This window comes from Phoxinus phoxinus (assembly GCF_949152265.1).
Source record: "Phoxinus phoxinus genome assembly, chromosome: 8".
NCBI lineage: Eukaryota > Metazoa > Chordata > Actinopteri > Cypriniformes > Leuciscidae > Phoxinus > Phoxinus phoxinus.
This window is the reverse complement of record NC_136883.1, coordinates 23,782,086-23,804,122: the sequence shown is the minus strand read 5'-3', so window position 1 is coordinate 23,804,122 and position 22,037 is coordinate 23,782,086. Positions and strand designations below refer to the sequence as shown.

At 38.4% G+C, this 22,037-nt stretch overlaps 1 protein-coding gene across 1 annotated transcript in view; it reads left to right on the top strand.

Moving 5' to 3' along the window:
• Nucleotides 1–22,037, top strand: part of mapk8ip2 (mitogen-activated protein kinase 8 interacting protein 2) — a 33,584-nt gene that overhangs the window by 7,789 nt on the left and 3,758 nt on the right. Inside the window, exons 2-6 of the mRNA XM_079620272.1 lie at nt 8,641–8,746; nt 17,956–18,186; nt 18,271–18,349; nt 18,664–18,858; nt 18,986–21,331. Of these exons, the coding sequence (XP_079476398.1) occupies nt 8,641–8,746; nt 17,956–18,186; nt 18,271–18,349; nt 18,664–18,858; nt 18,986–21,331 (2,957 nt within the window). The remainder of the gene's footprint in view (nt 1–8,640; nt 8,747–17,955; nt 18,187–18,270; nt 18,350–18,663; nt 18,859–18,985; nt 21,332–22,037) is intronic.

Genomic DNA, 22,037 nt, shown 5'->3' with positions numbered 1-22,037 from the left:
AAGCAAAGGGAGATTTTTAAAGTTTTTAAAGAAATTTTAAGGACTACAACAAACTGCTGGTATGGAGTACACGTCATTCCTCACGGGTTAGTGACATCACCAACCCTAAAATTTACATAAACCCCGCCCCCGGGAACACGCAGTCCATGTTGAGAAGAGGAAAAGTTGTTGTAGTCGAGCACATTTGTGAGTCTGCTTAAGCTGTAGCATAGTCTTTTCACATGCAACCAACTAACCATTCAGAGACGTCTTGTTGCATTCTACATGTTGTCACTTCTTCTTGAGTCTCCATCATTGTCTGACTCCGTTTTAACATTAAAGGCAGAACAGTTTCTGTGATTTTAGTGTGTCTGCATGAGGTAATCGCAGCTGCTACACACTTAAGCTCTTGAAACCCCGCCCTCTGCAGCAGCTCATTTGCATTTAAAGGGCCAGACAAAACGGTGCGTTTGAGGCTAACCCTCAAAAAGGGACAACTTTAACATGCTACATAAAAATATCTGTGAGGTATTTTTTATTTTACATCTTGTGTAAAATAAATTTTACCACCCTTTTAAGTTATTAGGGTGTTCTGTGTGATTGCTATGGCTTTGCTATGCTGTTAGTGAGTGTTTATATATATATATATATATATATATATACTAGGGCCGGGACTTTAACGCGTTAATTAAGATTAATTAATTACACAAAAAATAACGCGTAAAATTTTTTTAACGCATTTTAATCGCACTTATTTTTGCACCGCGGAACGTTTCTCACTGGATGAGGTTAGGCGGACCGATTACACTGGAGCACCAACTAGCGCTCATAACTTCCATAGACCGTTCTAACTAAGCGATAACTTCAGACAACAACAAACCACAGTGAACATGAACAAAGAAGCTGACGAGACCGCTTTGGTTGGCCCCGTGGATGGGACATTTTGTTATAAAAAACGAACGGATGGAAGCGTCGATGAGAGCATGGTTGTGAGCTGTGCAACAAGGAATTCGGAACGGCTATTGCTACACTTAATGGCAAAAATAGCACTGGTCTGCTGGACTTGGTTGAACAAAAATAAACAATATTTTGTTGCTTAAGCTTATGTATTCAGTCATTATTCAATGGTATACTAAAAATCCATGTGAAAAAATTACTTCTCACTGTTCTCAGGTCAAATATTTATATGCGATTAAAATGCGATTAATTTCGATTAATTAATTACGAAGCCTCTAATTAATTAGATTAATTTTTTTAATCGAGTCCCGGCCCTAATATATATATATATATATATATATATATATATATATATATATATATATATATATATATATATAAAACAGATAGTTCAGGTCGTTGATTCTGATTGGTTAAGCCGCGTTCAAAGCCGTTGTAAATTATTCGACAAACATACACCTGTGACTGCATTACATGTGATTCTTTGTTGCTGCATGTGTTGCTTGGCGGAGGAATAAATGTGTTATAACCACTGATCTATATAATTTCATATATAGATCAGTGGTTATAACATTATATTTTTTGTTGCTGGTGTTTATTGAAATAATACAATTTATATTAAAATTAATATTTTTATGGAGTAACCGTTTTATATAAGCAATAGGCCCGCCCCGCTCCGCGTCATGCCTATCAACGCCCTTTAGCTGTTATAAATTCTCTGTAAAACGGGCCTATTGCTTTAGCTACACACACATATATAATATTTTATGTTAGATACGATTAATTGCAATTCATCGGTTTTACAGCACTAATAAAATTTTTTTATTTTAAACTTATTTGAGTTAAAAAAAAATATTACTTAATACAATTTTTGTAAACTTGTAATGAGGTTAAACTGACTTTAAAAGAACATCATTAACCTAAGATACTGTAGGTTCATTTCCAAAGCTAAATGTGTTTGTAGATGCATCCCATTACTATCCCTGTTGCTAGATCTGATTTATTTTCTACTCATTCATAATTCATGAATCACTGTGAGTCTGTAACTAATATCACAGAGTGGTTCTGAATCTGGAGCACAGCTTCTCCCAGGAGCTCCTGTACTGTCTGCAGTGAAGCCACAGTTTAGATCTGAGCATGCACTGTGAATAGAGACAGAGACCTGCAGAAATGGAGATGTAGATCTCCCTTTTTTGTATTTTGGAGACATCAAAATTTAAATGTGTAAGGTACGATTTGGTTTTAGCCAACCAGATTAAAGTGGCATTAAGCCAGGGCCACACTTAACAAATGTAAGGCCGATTATGAATGTAATTTGATACTTACGACTGATCATGCCCAAACGCACCTATCAGAGACAGTCGTGTTCAGTCGGTGTTTAAAATCTGCTGCAGTCATTGGAAACGGTCTGTAAGTGTGTTCAGTTCAGTCTTAGAATGTTTCAGATAGTCGTTAAGTGTGTCCCCTGCATTAAACCCTAAACACACACACATACACACACGGTTTGGTTGACTTGCTCAGAGGAGTGACGTTCTTTTAAATCCTCTGATATTTCAGTGATTGAACAGAAGCTTATTAAAACGCTTCCATAAAGCACACAATCCACTGTCTGGATCCTTGACGTTTTTTCTCGTGTATGTGGGATTATTTCCGCACTCCCATGTTTCATCTCATGGGAAGGTCATTAGAGACTCATATAGAAATATGTTCAGTGCTGAAATCCCTGTAAATGGTGCTCTGATCAGGATGGCAGGTTGACAGAGGTTACAGAAATATTATTTCTTTTCTGGAAGCATTAAGAATCTCTAACATTTTTAAAGCCTTTCCAAACTCGGGTATTGCTATGCTGAACCATGTGACATGTTGTAAATGAAGCCAGATTAAAACAATTTTTTTAATACTTATTTCACACTCTAATAATTGCAGTAAATCAGTTAAAGGGATAGTTAGAAAATTCTGTCATTATTTACTCATTCTCATGACCTTCTTCAGAACACAAATGACGATATTTTTGATGAAATTGGAGAGCTTTCTGACCCCCCATAGACTACAACGTTATTACCACTTTCAAGGCCCGGAAAGTTAATAAAGACATCGTTAAAATAGTCCATGTGTCTACAGTGGTTCAACCTTAATGTTATGAAGCGAAGAGAATACTTTTTGTGTGCCAAAAAACTAAAATAACTTTATTTATCTATATTAACAATTTCTTCTCTTCTGTGTCAGTCTCTGATGCTGTTCATGTGAGCAACACAACACATACTGAGCCGGCGGTCTGACACAGAATCTGGAAGCGCTGCACTATGTTCACATCGTGAACAGCGTCAAGAGACTGATAGGGAAGAGAAGAAATTGTCAAATAAAGTTTTTGCGCTCTAAAAGTATTTTCGTCACTTCTTTGCATTAAGGTTGAACATATTTTAACAATGTCTTTACTAACTTTCCGGGCCTTGAAAGTGGTTATAACATTGCACTCTATGGGGGGTCAGAAAGCTCTCGAATTTCATCAAAAATATCGTAATTTGTGTTCTGAAGAAGACCGAAGGTCTTATGAGTTTGAAACAACATGAGGATGAGTAATTCATTCAAATATTTTTTGGGTAATCTAACCCTTTAATTCCACTTTGAATCATATTGATTTTTATTTTACATACTCAAGTCAAGTCACCTTTATTTATATAGCGCTTTTTACAATACAGATTGTATCAAAGCAGCTTCACAGTGATAACATGAAAATAATACAAAAAACAATTTCATCATCGTCCACCTTTAAGGCAGATCTATAATATTGTTGAATATTAAATGTCCCCTACTAAGCAAGCCAGAAGGTAAGGCAACAGCGGCAAGGAACCAAAACTCCATCAGGTGACAGAATGGAGAAAAAAAAAACTTGGGAGAACCCAGGCTCAGTCGGGGGCCAGTTCTCCTCTGGCCAATGAGTGAACAGTGTATGAAGTTCAGAATGAATCAGAGTATTTGTCCAGTTCCGGTTGGTTGAAGTCGGAGTGGAGAGGAGGAGAGACTAGTTGACACTTCAGGTCAGCGGCGTCGTCGTGTCCTGGCGCTGGTCCTTCATCAGATCTGGATACGGCCTGGTTCCGGTGGACAGCGGTAAACCTCGGGATAGACAGAGAGACTAATATTAGCGTAGACGCCATCCTTCTTATGATGTACCAAGTACATCAGGATTTACGGGAAGTGTTCCCGGTCCCGGCTGTTCTAAACTATGCAGCCTAATGGTGCGTTCACACCGGACGCGAATAGCGCGTCAGGCGCGAGTCATTTCAATGTTAAGTCAATGCAAAGACGCGTTACGCGCGTAAAACGCGTGTAACGCGTCTTTGCATTGACTTAACATTGAAATCACTCGCGCCTGACGCGCTATTCGCGTCCGGTGTGTGGGTGCAGTAACATTGAATTATATAAGTCTATAATGTGTTATGTGTATGCTAGGCCGAAGAGATGTGTTTTTAGTCTAGATTTGAACTGACAGAGTGTGTCTGCTTCCCGGACAATGGTAGGAAGACTGTTCCAAAGTTTTGGTGCTAAATAGGAAAAGGATCTACCGCCAGCAGTCGATTTTGATATTCTAGGTATTATTAACTGGCCGGAATTTTGAGATCGCAGTAGACGTGAAGGACTATAATGCGTTAAGAGCTCGCTCAAGTACTGCGGAGCTAAACCATTTAGTGCTTTGTAAGTGATCAACAATATTTTAAAATTTATACGATGTTTAATAGGCAGCCAATGCAGTTTTGACAGAACGGGGCTAATATGGTCATACTTCCTGGTTCTAGTAAGAACTCGAGCTGCTGCGTTTTGAACTAGCTGTAGTTTGTTTATTAAGCGTGCAGGGCAACCACCCAGTAGAGCATTACAATAATCTAGCCTTGAGGTCATAAACGCATGAACTAATTGTTCTGCATTATTCATTGAGAGCATATGACGTAATTTAGATATATTTTTAAGATGGAAGAAAGCGGTTTTACAGATACTAGACACATGATTTTCAAATGAAAGATTGGTATCAAAGAGCACACCCAGGTTCCTAACCGACGACGAAGACTTAACAGAGCAGCCATCAAGTGTTAGACAGTACTCCAGGTTATTACGTGTGGAAGTTTTTTGTCCAATAATTAGAATCTCTGTTTTTTCAGAATTTAGTAGTAGGAAATGACTAGACATCCAATTTTTTATATCAGCTATGCATTCCGTTAATTTTGTGAATTGGTAGGTTTCGAAATATACAGCTGAGTATCATCGGCATAACAGTAAAAGCTAATTCCATGTTTCCTAATGATATCTCCTAATGGTAGCATATACAGAGTGAACAGCAGCGGTCCTAGTACTGAGCCTTGTGGTACACCATACTGTAGGATTCTACTTGAAATGCTATTCTGTCATCACATATTTAAAAAAAAAATCAAATATTTAATTTGGTTGCAGTGTGCTGTGTACTAGATGTCACAGAAAAAGCAAACGCAGCTTGTTAGAAGCATGGAAAAACCACCCAGATAATTTTCACCTTTTGTTCACACTTTGTTATCTGAGAGGTGGGAAAGTAGTGAGTTAGTAGTTTACCTTTCCGTTTTGGTTCTGTTGTGCTAGAGTCAGGGTTGCCAGTTACTGCTGGCAGGTGCCAGTGTCAACAATAGCCTGGCATCCCTGATTACACCAGCCCGCCTCATGTCTGCTCATCTGGAATCTGACCCACAGGTCAGCACACATGATGAGATTCCACACTTGATTTCCCTTGTGCTTACACGAGGATACTGTCACAAAAAGATTTCCACAGTGGTTTAAAAAAAAAAAGATTTTTTGTTTTAGTTCATGACAAACCATGCACAAAAGTAAATATGTGCATTTGTTAGCTTTTGGGGCTGTGTCTATCTTGCTGACTGGATTGACATAATTGAATGTTGTATTTGAAATTGAAAAAAAAAAATTGTACAGTGCTGATGACAAAATGTTGTATCTCTAAATTAGACATACAGAGAATAACATTTTAATATACCTCAGAATAAATAATTTAAGCACTGTTTGCTAATATCTTCCAGCCTTAAACTCTGCCAACAGTAGCGAAATAGGCCGTGCACCTGTATAGTTGATTAAAATGAAATCAGATTTAGTCAATTGAGATCATTCATGTGTATCATATAGTCAGAAGAGCAGAAAAAGCCCACAGAAATGTGACTAAACAAGTACCTGTACAACTCACTTGGCGAGTGAGAGCGGACTGGAGCCCAATACATTTGACCCAAATACTTGGTGGTGTCCACTTCTACAAAAGCCACTTCACTGCCTGAATGATCACAGCTCAGCAGGTTTAGACAGCAACTCACATAGCCTACATCACAGCACAACATTTTTTTTGTTACCATTTTGCTTGCTTTTTTACAACATAACCAAAAAGTAAAAAAAAAGAGAGGACTGGACGCCATAATAGCAGGACTTCTGGCATTAAGAGTTTGACAAGACTTCATATGTTAAATACAGGTTAATCCAGATGGTTAGCATTAGCATTCTTTTTGGAGGTATACTTTATTAATGAATTTATGTATGGTTTTTAGAAGATGGCTGGTAACATTTTGTCAGCATAGTTTGTCATGAGTTCAGCAGTTTTGACCTTTGACACAAAAGCTAGGAATAACATGAACATTCATAGAAACCTAGAACAAAATGACTCATTATTGACAAAATGTGATTCAATAAGCCTTGTGAGTAAAAGGATGAGTGCCAGCAGAGAAATGCTCACAGAATACTACATTAAAAGACCAAAACAAACCAATTGAGCAAATGCTACGTTCAGGAAGTATTTCATCACATTATAACTCATGTTTGCCCACATAAAGCTGTTTATGATGTGAATAGATTATATTGCTTTACAGAATGGCATAGCCTTACACACAAAAACGAAAATCTTGAGAGAACTGCTTCTCTTTTAAATGACAATTTAGGCTACTACATTTGCATTATTTTAATCTATTTAAACATTTACAATGTCTTTATAAAATTACATTATCAAAATGTATTAATCTATTCAAATATGAAAACATTTCTAACCATGTCTGTCACTAAAATTCACAAGGCCTGTGAGTTTTCAACAATATTATTTATTTTGTAGCAATATTAGTGGAGTAATTTGTAAAAAAACAAATGATTAGGCATGATTAAATTTAAACATTGCTTCTGAATCCAGATTCAGAAAAGTGCACCCAGTAAACAAGCCTCTCTCCTCCTCCTTTTTTTCTTGTTCTGTCTTGGATCCTCCATACATTACAGATCTGTGTGATTGTGACGCTCTGACTGTGAAAAGCTGCATTGCAGCACTGCTGTCAACCGAGTGGAGCTCAGCTAAGATGAAATCTTCCCTGCGTTAGCGGCTAGCATACACCAGAATCCGGGTTATAGCATTTTGCTGAGCCAATGCAGAGGCAAAACAGAGGCTGGCCTTATTTAGCAGCATGCTAACCAATGCTGACCCACTTATAAATAATGAACGAGGATGGTGGAGGAAAGAAAATAAGGTGTGATGGCCATGTCCTAGCTGGTGTTATGCTTATGTGTACCGGTATGTGTTTACAGTATGTGAACGTGTGAGTGTGTGTGCATATACCGTAGAGTGTGCTAGTCTGAGTGACCTTGTGGATTTCTTAGGCTAGTGACCTAAGAGGCTTAGGTAGTCGTATCAGCTCATATTTCAGATCACACACACACACACACACACACACACACACACACACACACACACACACACACACACACACACACACACACACACACACACACACACACACACACACACACACACCTGGGCTTGTTTTTTTTTTTTTAAGTTATATTTTGGGGCAAATACTGTATAAAGACCCTTTGACCCAAAAGTGAAATAATATGCCTTAGGCTGAAGGAAATGCAAAATCACGCATGTACAGTAGAGGGCGCAGCTCAAGCAAATATGTCAGCTCTGCTGTTATTCTGGATAGCCGAAGAATAAGATGCAGGAGAAATATAATAATTTTTGCTTATAGTTTAACTGAATCATCAAAGGTCAGGAGATTAAATGCATAAAAAAATATATTTTATTTAATATATTTAGTTATTGGAGGTTTGCATAGAATTCTGATTCTACATTTCACTGATTGTATTAATTTTGAGGAATATTTTAAAAAAAATTGTGTGCAAGTGAGATGAGTAAATGCACGCTCACATTTAGTCAAGAACTACAATAACCACCATGTTTACACACAACGCTCTGCACTTCGATTTGTCTCAACATAGAGACAAGTAATTTAGTAAAGTAAAGAAAACAAAGTAACTTACGTTACTTATTTGAAAAAGTAATTCAGATATTTTATTGTAAATTTTAAAAGTAATGCGTTACTTTACTAGGTACTTGAAAAAGTAATCTCATTACGTAACTCAAGTTACTTGTAATCAGTTACCCCCCCCCCCCCCACACACACACACACACACACATTGGTCTCCCTTTAGCCACCACATCTCATACTGTAGATGGGTTTTTTATACAGAGGTGATCATTTCTAAATTCCTATGCCTAAACCTAACCCTCACACGAACCTGTGGATTTGAAGAAATGCATGATTTAAGTATTTATTTTAATTATAAATAGTAAATGATAAATTAACTCACCTTTCGAATAGTGAGAGAACTGGCATATTCATTATTTTGTGTTTCTGTCTGCAGGCCGGCTCATGACATCAGTCTGGAGGAGTTCGATGATGAAGATTTGTCTGAAATCACAGATGATTGTGGCATAGGCCTCAACTACGACTCTGATCCATATGAGAAGGTATGAACCATTCACAATGCTTTATCTGATTTGATTTGATTTACTTTTAGGAGATAATCTGTTCTATTTTATTTCTGGAAAACATACTATTATTTTCTTTTAAATGAGACTATTCTATTCTATTCTATTCTATTCTATTCTATTCTATTCTATTCTATTCCCGACACAATGATCCACAGCTGTGTGGTAAACCACAGCTCTTTAGAGATCCTTTGTGCACTATGCAAGACTTAGATTAGCACTTTACCTGATTTACTTGTACACTGTATGCTGTGTTTTCTGCAATGAGTTAGTGTTCTGCAGTAAAGTGTGATGCTTCCTGCCCTATGAGGAAAGGAAACCTTAAGAATAACTTTTAGAATCCAGCTCGATCATGCTCAACATGGTCATTTTGTGGTCATGGCAAGAGCAGCTAGAACATATAGATATATGGATGTGGCTTATCACACCATTGGAAATAGTGTCATCACTTCACTCGCATGTCAAAGAGCTCATTTGCATTTTAAAAGGATCTAGGTTTGAAAGCATAAATATTCACGTATGCTCATGACAGTAAGTCTGAGTGTCGATGTTGATTTTTCACGTAAAGTGGAATTTAATGGCTGCCTCGTGCTAAGCTGATTTGATTTTGACTGATGTTTATGTTTTTATGTTTATCTATCTCTATAGGGCTATAAACCTTCAAACTTTAGCACTTCTTAAAAGTTTTTTTTTTAAGATTTAAAACATTAACGTTAAAAAAAACGTTTTTAAAACATTCAAAATCTGTTTTGATAAACTACTTTTTTCGGTTAAAAATGACAGTTAACTTAATTTCTTTGAATTTCAATTCCTCTTATGAATTTTGGAATTCCCTTAGAATTTAAATATAATTCTGTATCCTGTTTGCGACGTTAATTCAAAATGAGGAATTTAAAAAAGCATTCTCAATTCAATCCTGAATGTTAACATCCAATTGGAACGGAAACATTTGAATCTACACTAAATTTAGAAGTCCTTTGAAGTCCTCCTTGTGTGCTATGTGTTAATATGGATGGAGGGTGAATGTGCAATTACCCATAGTTGTATTTGATGCTATGTGTGTGTGTATATGTGTGCTGGCTGAATTGAGGGCTTGTAAATGTTTTATTGCGGTGGCGGTGTGCCACGGCTGCAGTAGAAGGGCTGCTGGTGACCCAGTGAAATTTGCTGCTATGCAGACCTCTCTTCTCAGCTTTCTGCACCTCATTCCTGTTACAACAAAACCATTTCCTCTTCCTTACCCTGGTCCTAATTTCTTCCGCCTGTGTGTTCTCAATGTTCAAACGTGCATGTAAAGTTTCGATTATAACACTTCATATGCCTTTGGTGTGTCAAAAAGATTTGAACCACACAGTTGCAGTCTATGGGCTGATAGCATGCCATGCAGTGACCTCAGATTGTTCAGTATGGAGGCAGATTGATTAGTTGGAACTGGCTGATGATTGGATGGTCATTGGGCTGGTCTTTTATTGATTGGTTGGTTGATCTAAAAAGTGAGCGGCAGAGTCTATGCCAGGGATATTTAATTAAAGTTCCAAGAGATCCGGTTTCTTTCTTTCCCAGCTGAGGTCCGGACAATCCTTTTTTGGAATAGTTATATATATATATTGTAAACAGTCTACATAATCAAAGATGAGGTCATCAGAGCCAAAGCATTGGTGTCTGAGAATTAAAAAAATAAAAAGAAATAATAATATATATAATATTTGATCAGTTAAGCCCAATTGGATATGAATATTAAAAGGTAAGATCAGATGTTTATCAGGCTATTATTATTTTTACATTTAAATACCTATTCATGTCAGAATGCCATATGATATGACTGATAAAATATACTGTATGGGCAAGTCTGGAACATTTTTATATTTTGCTTAAAATAAGTATCTACTAAAAACAAAGAATGTACATAATAATCAAAATGCTCTCATTATGACCATAAAACAAACTAGAAATTTCAAGGTTTTAATTGTTTTTCCTCACCATCTGCAAATAATTTTCCCAATTATAACATTGTTTATTATGAAATGCTCTTTACATGCTGATTAGGCCTAATGCTAAATGTAGATAAAAATAATAATAATGGTTTGAACGGTCGGAGTCATATACTGTATAACTATTATTTTGCTCACCCTGTTTCTGATACTGTTGTGAAAATAACTGCGTTGTCTAATAGCTCTTGTATCGTATCGCTTTATGTCTTTAGCACGAGATAGAAGCACTGCACATAGAGCGGAAAGGGTTTGAATTAAGCATGTTTAGCTCTAGAAAAAAATATGAGAGGATATGGAGCCGAATGATCATTACAATTACACGCTGCTCACTTTAAACTGTAGAAACAGTAAAATGGAGCTGCAGTTATTTAGTCTTCGGTCTGCTATTTGGAGATGCCTGGTCTATGCAGTGCATCAGGCTACAGTTTTTCTTTTTTTACCACAGTAGCAGATCTAATCCAACACACACACGCACACACACACACACACACACACACACACACACACACACAGACACACACGCACGCACAAATGCCTGTCCCGCAGGATTATGTCATGTGAAAGCAACACTGCATTGTGTTTGAAGGGCCTGTCCCTTGTCTATGCAACTAGAGACTAAAAAATCACAGTAGACATCCTCTGTGCCACCAATGTGCCACTAAGAGCGGTTATGTAAGAAACCTTCTAGGTTTATATATATACGAACTAGGATGGCTGTTGGTTTGGGAATATGCATTAAATGTCCATTTTTTTTGTTGATTTCATTGGTTGAAATAACTTATTTTAGTATTGTTTGAGATGTGATATATATATATATATATATTATTTATCCATTTGACATTCTTTTTTTTTAATGCAAAAAAGATTAACCGTGATAAGTGTTTGTTTATGAATAAAAAAAAAATATTTTTTACTTTTCATATGTGGCCTTCCATGCCACTCCACGGCCTTTTTTGATGAGGGTCAGTTTCACACTTCAGAGCCTCCACTTTTAGACACACACTCGCAAACTTCGTAGTATTTCCCTTCGGGTGAATCCCCGCCGCAATTTTGAAATGCGTTCAATTTTGTCAAGTGGGTGAGGGAACTTTATTTGGACAGACCCTCGACCACTCGATTTTGACAGAAAGTGACCCGTGAACCGAATTGCACCACAATTAGGTGAGGAACTACAGGAGTGAGGAAGCTAGGCACACAGGTGTATCCTATGAGGAAGTCTTTCTACTTTCCCTTTACATATGTCACAATACTTTTAAGTTATGTTTTACCTTTGCAGTTTAAATAACAGATACATCTCAAATACTTCAACAGGGCATCTTGCTCTTTTAACATTTATTATGAATTTCTTAAATAACCCAACTTTAACACATAAGCTCAGCTTATGATTCTCTGAAGTGATGCTTGAGTGATCAAGAATATTCAAATGTACAAATAAGCTTTCCTCAGATTCCTCTGTCCTATTGTCTTTCCTTTCCTCGCATCCCCTAAAGGGGTGAAGCTGAGACTCGAGGAAAGGAAGCAAGAAAAAGAAAAGGTTGATGCACAAATAAGAAATGAGAAGCACCCAATATGTACACTTCACGCAGATCCATAGACCACAATGTTTTTGAGGTCTATCATGTTTGTGGCTGTAGTAAATCGCATGAAGAAGGATACAACAAATAACAGTGTTTAATTCAATAATCCAATAATGAACCCAATCCAAATAATAATCCAGGAATTCACAGGAGATAACAAGGGTAGAAAATAACAACCACGTAAAAACGACACAGAACAATAAACAGGAAACTGAGGACTAAGGTAACAAGGTAACTCTGAACAACAGGTGAATGTAATCAGTAACTAAGGGAACTAAGTAGGAAACAACCCATGCCGTAATATTCAGTCCAAATAAGGAGTGAGGGTGGGGTCTCTGGAGGTGGATGAGGGGCTTGCAAAGGGTAGGACGAAGGAGGAGATGATGGCGGAAGAGACCAGGGAGATGATGACAGTGGAAGGAGATGTGAGCAGGAGGAGGAATGTGGGAACCCAGAGCACAGCCATGACAAACAAGGAGGCAGAGCCAGGGGGACTCCTTGACAAGGGGAAGCTGGAGACTAGAAGAACTGAGGCAGATCCACGCAGCAGAGAGAAGTCAACCGAGGGGGAGCTGAGGGACTGAAGGGAACCAGTGGAGGTGAGGCCGAAGGACGGCAGGCTAAGGCTGTGTGTCTGCTGTGGGCTCAGGCGTCTTGTCTGTGAGAGGCGTGGGAGGTGGCAGACTGGGCTCTGGGGCTGGAGTGGGGCTGGTGATGTCCTCCTCAGTGGGGCAGATGGTAAATGGAGATCCATTATTCACCAGAACCCACTCCATGAATGCTACGAAGTTTCCCCGAGAACCATCCACGGGCAGGCGTGCCTTGGACTGCTCACTGAGACTGGTGTAATTGGCAACTTAGATCTAAAAATTCCCTCGTGTGGTCCTCAAGGTTTTGCTTCTTCTGCTCTAATCAGAGCAAGCTGACTGCAGTCTATAGTGGGCAAAATGCTGCCAAATTATTTTTTTTACGACAGTGAGGACCAGGCCAAGTGAGGACCAGGCCTTATTATGCTTAAATGCTGCAGGTGCTACTTTAGTTTTTTTTAAAGATTAAAGTTAGTTTAACATTGCCGGTTACCGCCTCCTACTTTCCTGATCTTGACGGGCCATTACACTGGTTAAAATAGCAGATTTCTCTGTATTTATACATTGTTGGACACATTTGGAAGAATGTAAGTAGATGTTTTTTGGATATTTTAATACAAAAATCTTACATATTGTGGCTTTAAGTTTTTTACACAGCTTATTGTTATCACTTTCGTTTTTTTATTTTATTATTATTTTCTCTTACAGCCCAAGCATACATACAGGCCTATAAATTGTGCGTAAAACAAATTCATAAGGGGGGAAAAAAACCTGTAAATAATAAATCAGCTCCTATAGCGGATTCCAAGTGATCAAGGGGTTAAAGTGTTCCATTTAAACCCATTGCACGGGTTCTGCCAGTATTGGGCACTTGTGCAATGTAAGCAATGAAAATTGGACTTAAACGCAGACAGAGTATGTTTGTGAAATATTGTAACGCCCATTTTCTACCATTTGCCATTTTCGCCCATTATGCAGTGATGTTGTTGACTCAACATAGAAACGATGCTTCTACAGTAGAGGCCAAAAGTGATGTCCGACCTAGGAAAATTGGCTTGTTCACACTTTTTCAAACTTTCTTATTATTGAATATTTTGTATGCATGATTTGAAGTTGTGCCTGGAATCTAACTTCCAATTGAATAATTTGTCATAACGCAATGAAACATACCGAATTGTGTGGATGCCATTTTTGGCCAAGTGGTCATACCAATCTTGCACTCATTATTCCTGGCCCATAATTCAATAAATCATCAATCAAATATTAAGCTATTTCATTGTATTTTTATTTATTTATTATTTTGTGCGTTTTAGTGAAAATGGCCAGATGGAAGGAGTCGTCCTCTGCAACCAAAGGAGGATATTGTTAAAATGGCTAAATCTGGTCAGTCGGTTTTGGATATTGCTCATGTATCACAATATCTGTAATATTGCTCACAATATCCACATAATTATTTCAAAGCAAAGTGAGACCACTACAATACAGAATGTAAAGTGCTGTGACTGGTCAAAGAAGACTTGTGAGCATTTTTTAACAGAAGGTTGAAAATCATGTGAATTTGTGACCACCTTAAAACAGCTTCTAAAGACCCTAAAAATATGATTTCTGGTTCTTCTACATCTCTGATAACAGATTAAAGTCCTGCAGTTATACAAGGAAAAGATATCAGACTCAATTCCATCCTTCCAGACACTCTCGCTCTCGCTCCAGCTTTCTCACCCTTGATCTTGATTCCTTCATGGATTATTCATTCTGTCACACAGAGCACTGGCTCTCTGAATACATTTAACTGGTTTGGGTTTCTGGGGTTTTACATATTACAGTATGCTGTTGATGAACATCAGCTGAGTATGTGCAATATTGGGAAAAAAGCACACAAAACAGCAAATTTCACAACACATTTAATTTATGTAATTTGGCATTTCTTAATGAAACTTTTAGCTTAAAATAATGTGAGGCACTACTTCTCTCCTATGCAGCTTTGACTACATCTGCAAAAAAAAAATTAAGAGTAGGAGAAAGTTTTGATGAAAGCAATTCATACATTTTATTGTGATATGTAAAACAGTGCATACTGTTGGTTTTAAAAGTACTATTATGAAATTATGAAATTATGAATGTGATTATGTTACAAATATTATGTTATTGTCTAATGTTTCCTGCTGTGCGGCCTTTGTTATGTTAGCAGAAAAGAGTTATAAGTTGGAGATTCATACATTTTAATTATGAAAAGACCATGCTAATAATATATACTGGCACTAATAATTTGTTCACACTAAGTAAATACGGTCAATTTCCTATTGTCTCCCACCTCTGTAGATCAAGTGCATGTTTAAGGGTTAAATCTGCAGTTGTGTTTGTGTGTGTGTGTGTGTTTGTGTGTGTGTGTGTGTGTGTGTGTGTGTGTGTGTGTGTGTGTGTGTGTGTGTGTGTGTGTGTGTGTGTGTGTGTGTGTGTGTGTGTGTGTGTGTGTTAGAGGGATTGATATGTGCCATCTTAGTGTCAGTCTAAATTGCTCATAAGGAGATCAAAGACAAGACTGTAAGATGTTTTTCTTGCAGAACAGGATATGTGTGAATACACAGTACATGTCTGTTGTTTTACGTACATTTGTTTGTGCATTTGTTACACATCTACCATCTAACAGTAACTCATCAATGTTTACAGTTGATATTTAATGTAGCTGGTAACATTTCATCACATTTCAGTCTGATAAAATGAGCTGTACAGTATCAAATCCCTAGATGACAGACTGAGTTATAATTGTGTTAGCAGCTCATAGGGTGGAGCAGAAAACAGCAGGTGGACAGTTTGCTGCTAACACTGCGATGACCTTTATTTATTTATTTGTTTATTTGGCTGGGACATTGCACAACAAATGTGTTGCACAGACCAGAGATAGCTACAAGCTAATTTTCATCTGTAGTCCCTGTACATTTACCCTGTACCCATCTGTAGACCTTTATTTCGGCTTTAACAATATTTATTATACTTTTTTTATTTAAATATTTTTTTGTATTTATTATTGATGCTTTTTTTAGGTTTGTATCAAATATAATTAGTCACATGGAAGTTGTCTCAAAAGCTATCACTTAGATTTTGTCTCAAAACTGACGTTTTCAGACAAGAGTTAACTGTATAATAAAGGTCGATTTTTAACCCAAAAGTGTTTCTATTTTAATTTAATTTCTTTTTCTAAAATTAAAAAAATATTCTACAATATTTAAATGTAAAGTTTGAATACTATTAATTACCGTTTTATAGTCTATTTAATGGTAGATTTCCAATTCTGGGGTATGTTGTAACAAAAGTTATGTTCTTTTTATTTTTCCTGCATGGGCAGTGACAGTAAAACACATTTTTGTTTCTTTTTTTATATATATAAAAATTATATATATTATGTTTTATATTGTAAATAATATATTATTAACTGGACACATGTTCTATTTTTTTTTTATTTTTTTTGTAACTAGCATAAATCAGGCAACACTGACTGACTGACTGACTGACTGAGAACTGATGAATAGGTCGTCTTATGAATTATTCAACAGCCCTCGACTATGCAGTGCTGTGCTGTAGTTAATGTCTCTGCATTAGTATAGATACTCGTCTGAGACATCAGTGGCATCGCTGTCCCTCCTCCTTTCTGCATCCACTGCAGTATAAAGCTGATGTGTGTACTTTTGTGTGTGTTTTCTCCTTTAGCTTCTATTTTCTTTCTTTACAATCTTATGGTGTTTCCTTCGCCTTCTAACACTGTATCTTTTATTTTTTCTCTCTTGCTCTGCCTTTGCGGTCAGCGTCGAGAGCACTGCATTCATTCATGACTTCTGTGTGAGTTCGGCTGGCTCAGCAGAACACTTTTTGCTGGTGTAATGCTGACTCCGTCTCTAAGCAGGGATGTAAAATCAGTGCTGGTCAGGGGTGAGGCCTCGTCCTTGGAAATGTTAGAGCGATAGAGTTTCCATAGAACATTTATAGACTAATTCATGCAGTACAGCTAGAACTACATATATACAGCACTCTCCTAAATGTAGTTATCGGTCATAGTGTGTTTGACTGCTGCTGGTCAGGGGTATTGATTTGGATAGAGATGGTGTATAGATTCAGATCCCTGCAGTGCCAGCTGGTTGTGAATCTAATGCAGTGTGGGACTTTTAATGACATCACCCACACACATTTGCCAAGCAACAAACAGAATTTTAGCTGTAGTGTGTGTGTTCTTAATTGAGGTGAATATCAGACGTTATGCTTATGTAAGTGCATTGACTTGTTTTCCTGGAAGGGCGCTGAAACCTGAGGAGATTTAGCATCGATCACCATCTGCCCTTCCCCACAAGACATGATTCTCTCAGTTTTGTTTAGTCCATCCACAGTCTTTCCCTTTTTAAAGACAAAAACAATTGACCCTTTTTTACTTTCTTAATACACATTTGTGGTCCTACTGAGTGGTTAGCCATTTTAGTCAGACTTGTCACTAACTAATCAAATTATTGAACGATAAAATCTAATCCTTACCTACATTTAAGGAAAATAGGTTGTGAACATTGTTTTATGTTGACTATAAAGGAATATATAAAATAAAGAAATATATAAAGAAATAAAATACTATAAAGAAATATATGCTGCATGTGTCATGAAACATATCTGCAAGATGGAGTTTGTTTTGCCTCCGACCATCTATAACACGTGTTGCAATGATGGCCTGGCTAGCAGTCAAGTCTCCATCCAGTCCATGATGAACATATGGCCCAACTAAAGGATGAAACACAATATTAACGGTAGAGAAAAAAGTCCATGTTGAATCGTGTTTGGTAAACATGAGAAGCATTTGCTCTGAGCTTGAATGTTCATGCTGACTGATATTTGTAGATATTTTTTTTTTTGTGTATAATCAATCTTCACTAGTCCATTCAGTCACTCCTGTTTCAGGCTGCAGTATTGATTTATGGTAATGATTTACAGTACCACACCAGATTTTTCCAGGTAAATGATATTTAATGTAATTTTCTTTTTTTTTCTCCTTTGTAAAGGACTGCTTAATTTTGGAAAAGAATGATTATCACCACCCAGTATGCTCATTCCAAGATGACTTCCAAGAGTTTGAGATGATCGATGATGAAGATGAAGATGAAGAGGAAGAAGAAGAGGAAGTAGATCCTGATGCCCCTCCCTCACCATCAGCATCTCCTCCCCCCTCCCCTACTCTGGGCACACTCAAGAGCCGCCCAACCACTCTAAACCTGACAGCGCCAGTTTCACAGGTACCTCTATGGCTTACACAATCAATAAATCCATAAATATATGTATATCAATATTTAAACTCCTCTTTTTTGTTCTAATATCAGGACTCCCTAAACAACAACAGCAATGTGTCACCACGAAAGTCAAGCTGGCAGGATTCTCTTCGAAACCCGACTTCACAGGGTGATTATTGCTCATGTATATATAAAAGATGTAATAATAATAATATTTTTTGTAATTATATTTCATTCAAAATATTAATATTGATACAAACTTTTTTATTTTATTTAAATTTGTGATTCTTATGATATTTTATTATTATTTTTTATTTATATAGCACCTTTCCAAAAGCTCAAAGCCCCGTACATTCAGTTTCTATGCTCTATAATAGCTTTAACTATTTGCATTACAATTTGCCTGACTGATTATATCGATTAATATTTATTCTGGAAATTTCTGTAACTATAAATCTATCCCATTGTGACTCAATATTTTAGGCTGTTTGTCTCCGAACCACTCTTGCCTTGAGGACGGTTCCCATGTGACCACCTCATGCCCAGGGGTTCCAGACACCAACGGCTCTGCAAAAGTTACACCCTCAAACCCACCAGGACATTGTGGTCTCCATCAGTCACCTGGCAGGCCGCTGCTGTACGACTTTGAGGGCAACAGACGAGAGCGACTTGAATACGGTTAGAAGTCTGATCCTGTTGCTAATGCAAAATGAACCTCCAAAATCATTTCTCATTTGGTCTTTTTCTTGTCCTTGTCAACTTATCTCAATTGCCCTCCATCTCTTTTTATTGTCTTCTAAATCAGGCTCCTTTGGTCAACATAACTCTTCAAGTGGCTCTGAGGCAACTGAGGTGAAAGCTGATGTTGAGGAATCCACTCTAAGCGAGCTTGTCCCTTCGGTTGATGACTGCACTTCTCAGTGCTCCGACACCGAGGTCGACCACGACCTGAATGGCCATGCCAAACTTCGACCCTGCCGCTCTCGACCCACCAATGACACCTACACCGTGACCACTGAGAATGCTGACGATGACCTAGAGTTAGAAAATGATGGTACCAGTAGGTGTTTGTCCTCAACTGCACCTCTTGGTAATGATGCTGAGACTCCACTATCGGACGAGGAGCTGGACAAAGAGTTTGCCATTGACTTCTTGAGTAAGGAGACCTATGATCACACCTGCAAGGAGGCTGGGGGCTCTTCTTACATTGAGTTCCCCTGCATAGAACCAACAGAGTCCATTTCTGTCTCCAGCTACGTGTCGTCCAGTCGATCAGACATCCTTGACGCTATGGATGAACCCCGAAACATGCATCAGGGCCAACCTGCTGCTGCAAATGACACAACTTCTCCTTCTTCAGATCCAGGTATTGCTGATATGAACACCAAAAACTATGCTGAGTCAGACCGCCACAGCGATGACCTTAGCTCTCCTGGTTCGGACTCTGATATTGAAGGGGAAATTGAGGCTGCATTTGCGTGTGGTGGTCCACTTGCTAGTAACATGATTTCCTCCATCTCAGAGACAGAGCTGGACCTAACAAGTGAATCCAGCAGCGGGCGTTCCTCGCACCTCACCAATTCCATTGAAGAAGCCAGCTCCCCAACCTCAGATCAAGAACTGGACCAGGAGCTGGACACAGAGCAGGACAGTGGTATTGTAGGTCTAAAAGCATCTCTTCTTCTGGGCCAACCTGACCCAATTAAACAAGACCCTTCACCATTCCTAGATCCCAGCCCAGACATGTTGCAACTAGATGACGGCCAAATTCTGATGGGTCTGCAGAACGTAGATGACGAACAGGGTTATGAGCACCAGGCTGATCCAGACGAGACTCTTCCCCCTGCTGTACCCTGTGAGGATAGCAGCTCTCAGCAGTTGTTGTTAAAAATTGAGCCCGACCACAGTCTCGAAAGCTTCAAACGCTCATTCTACTTGCCAGTTGGCCCCAAACTTATGCCCTCTGTGGACGACTACGATGGTAACAGCGAGGGGGAGTCAGAGTCAGAGTCCGAGGACGAGCTCAGTGAAAACTCGGATTCTCCTTGGCTTCTCAGCAATCTGGTCAACAGGATGATATCAGAAGGCTCATACCCAATCAGCTGCCCAGAGGAGTGCTTCAAACGGTCAGCCTCCATCTCCGACACCATCTCGCCCTCGTCGGACATAGAAACAGATGATTTCAATGAGACAGATGGCTGCAATTTGCAAAAGCAGAAATCTGAAGAGAAGTCACAAGAGGTCACCTCTGAAAGGTCTGAGATGAGAGTGGAGAAAGAGAAGGAGAAAGAAGCCAGCTCTGTATTTGAAGAGGGACAGAAAGAAAGGAAGAAAACAGACTCTTGTCTGTACATGAGCAACCCTACATATGGCACCGTTACACCTGTCTTTATGGCGAGATTCGATACAAGAACAAAGAATTACGAAACGGAAGATTTCCCACCCCAGAACTCATTGAAAAACAAGCAGAAAGAGGAAGAGGAGGAGCCAAATAATGACTTAATGATGGAGAGAATGAAAGAGCTGGACTCTCCCAGCTTGAGCGAGAGCATAATCAGTGACAAGGATGAGGGACGGGAGACATGGGTCGATCAGCTCACTTTGCAGCGAATCACAGAAGTCAAAAACAGCCTTACGCTGGACCTCCCAACAGCACAGACCAATCACTGTTTCAGTCTCACTTACTCAACAGATAATAATGAAGATGAGCAAGATACCTCCCCTTTTCTGGATGATCTTCCCAAGGCACCTTCACCCTTTGGAAATGAGACTTACTTGGACAGCTCCCCACCTATTGATGAAAGTGTACGAGAGTTTAGGAATGCAACCTCCAACCGGCCCATTGATGACTCCTTGGCATATGATTCGATGAAGTACACCCTAGTGGTGGATGAAAACACAACGCTTGAGCTGGTGAGTCTGAAGCGCTGTACCTCTGTCCTTAGTGAGGACAGTGACGGACTCTCTACTATCTGTGATGAAGAAGGGGTTGATGAAGATGAAGACATTTACGGGCAGAGCCAGATAGTAGGAGGCATGAGATCTGATTTGCTGTTAAGTTCCTCTGAAGAAGACTCCTCCCCTGAGGCGGATTTGCCTTTCTCAAAGAAGTTCCTCAATGTGTTTGTCAACAGCACGTCACGGTCCTCCAGTAAGTGAAATGTAACACTGCAAAATATACTTGATGGATAGTTCACCCAAAAATGAAAATTATTTCATCATTTACTAACCTCCATTTTGTTTCAAACCTGTAAACAAAGGGGAATGTTATGAAAAATGTGTTTTTTGTGCATACAATGAAAGTTTTTTTGAACCCCATTGACTTTTATTGTATGAACATAAAGCAGAAGAAAGTCAATCATACAGGTTGAACGACATTAAGGTGAGTAGACAATGACAGATGTCTTTTGGATGAACTATCCCTTTAGTTAAATAAATTATATTTCTTTGAAAGATTACTTAGTGCCAAAAATTGTCACAGTGATAACTATTGGTTCAGACTCTGATATTGAAGGGGAACTTGAGGCTGTATTTGCGTGTGGTGGTCCACTTGCAAGTAACATGTTTTCCTCCATCTCAGAGACAGAGCTGGACCTAACAAGTGAATCCAGCAGCATCCAATGTTATTGTTGTCTCTCTTGCTGGATTCAAAGCTAACCGATATGACAATAAAAAACATTCTGAGCTCTTTTAGTTCAGTTTAGTAGAGATTTAGATGATCATTTTACATAATTTACGAGGCTGTCTTGCTGAATAGAAAGGATATTTAATAATCCTATTGAGATGACATCAGAAGATGAAGGGTTTTCTATGACATGCTTCTAAATGGGTTTTACAGTACTCTGTGACACACACAC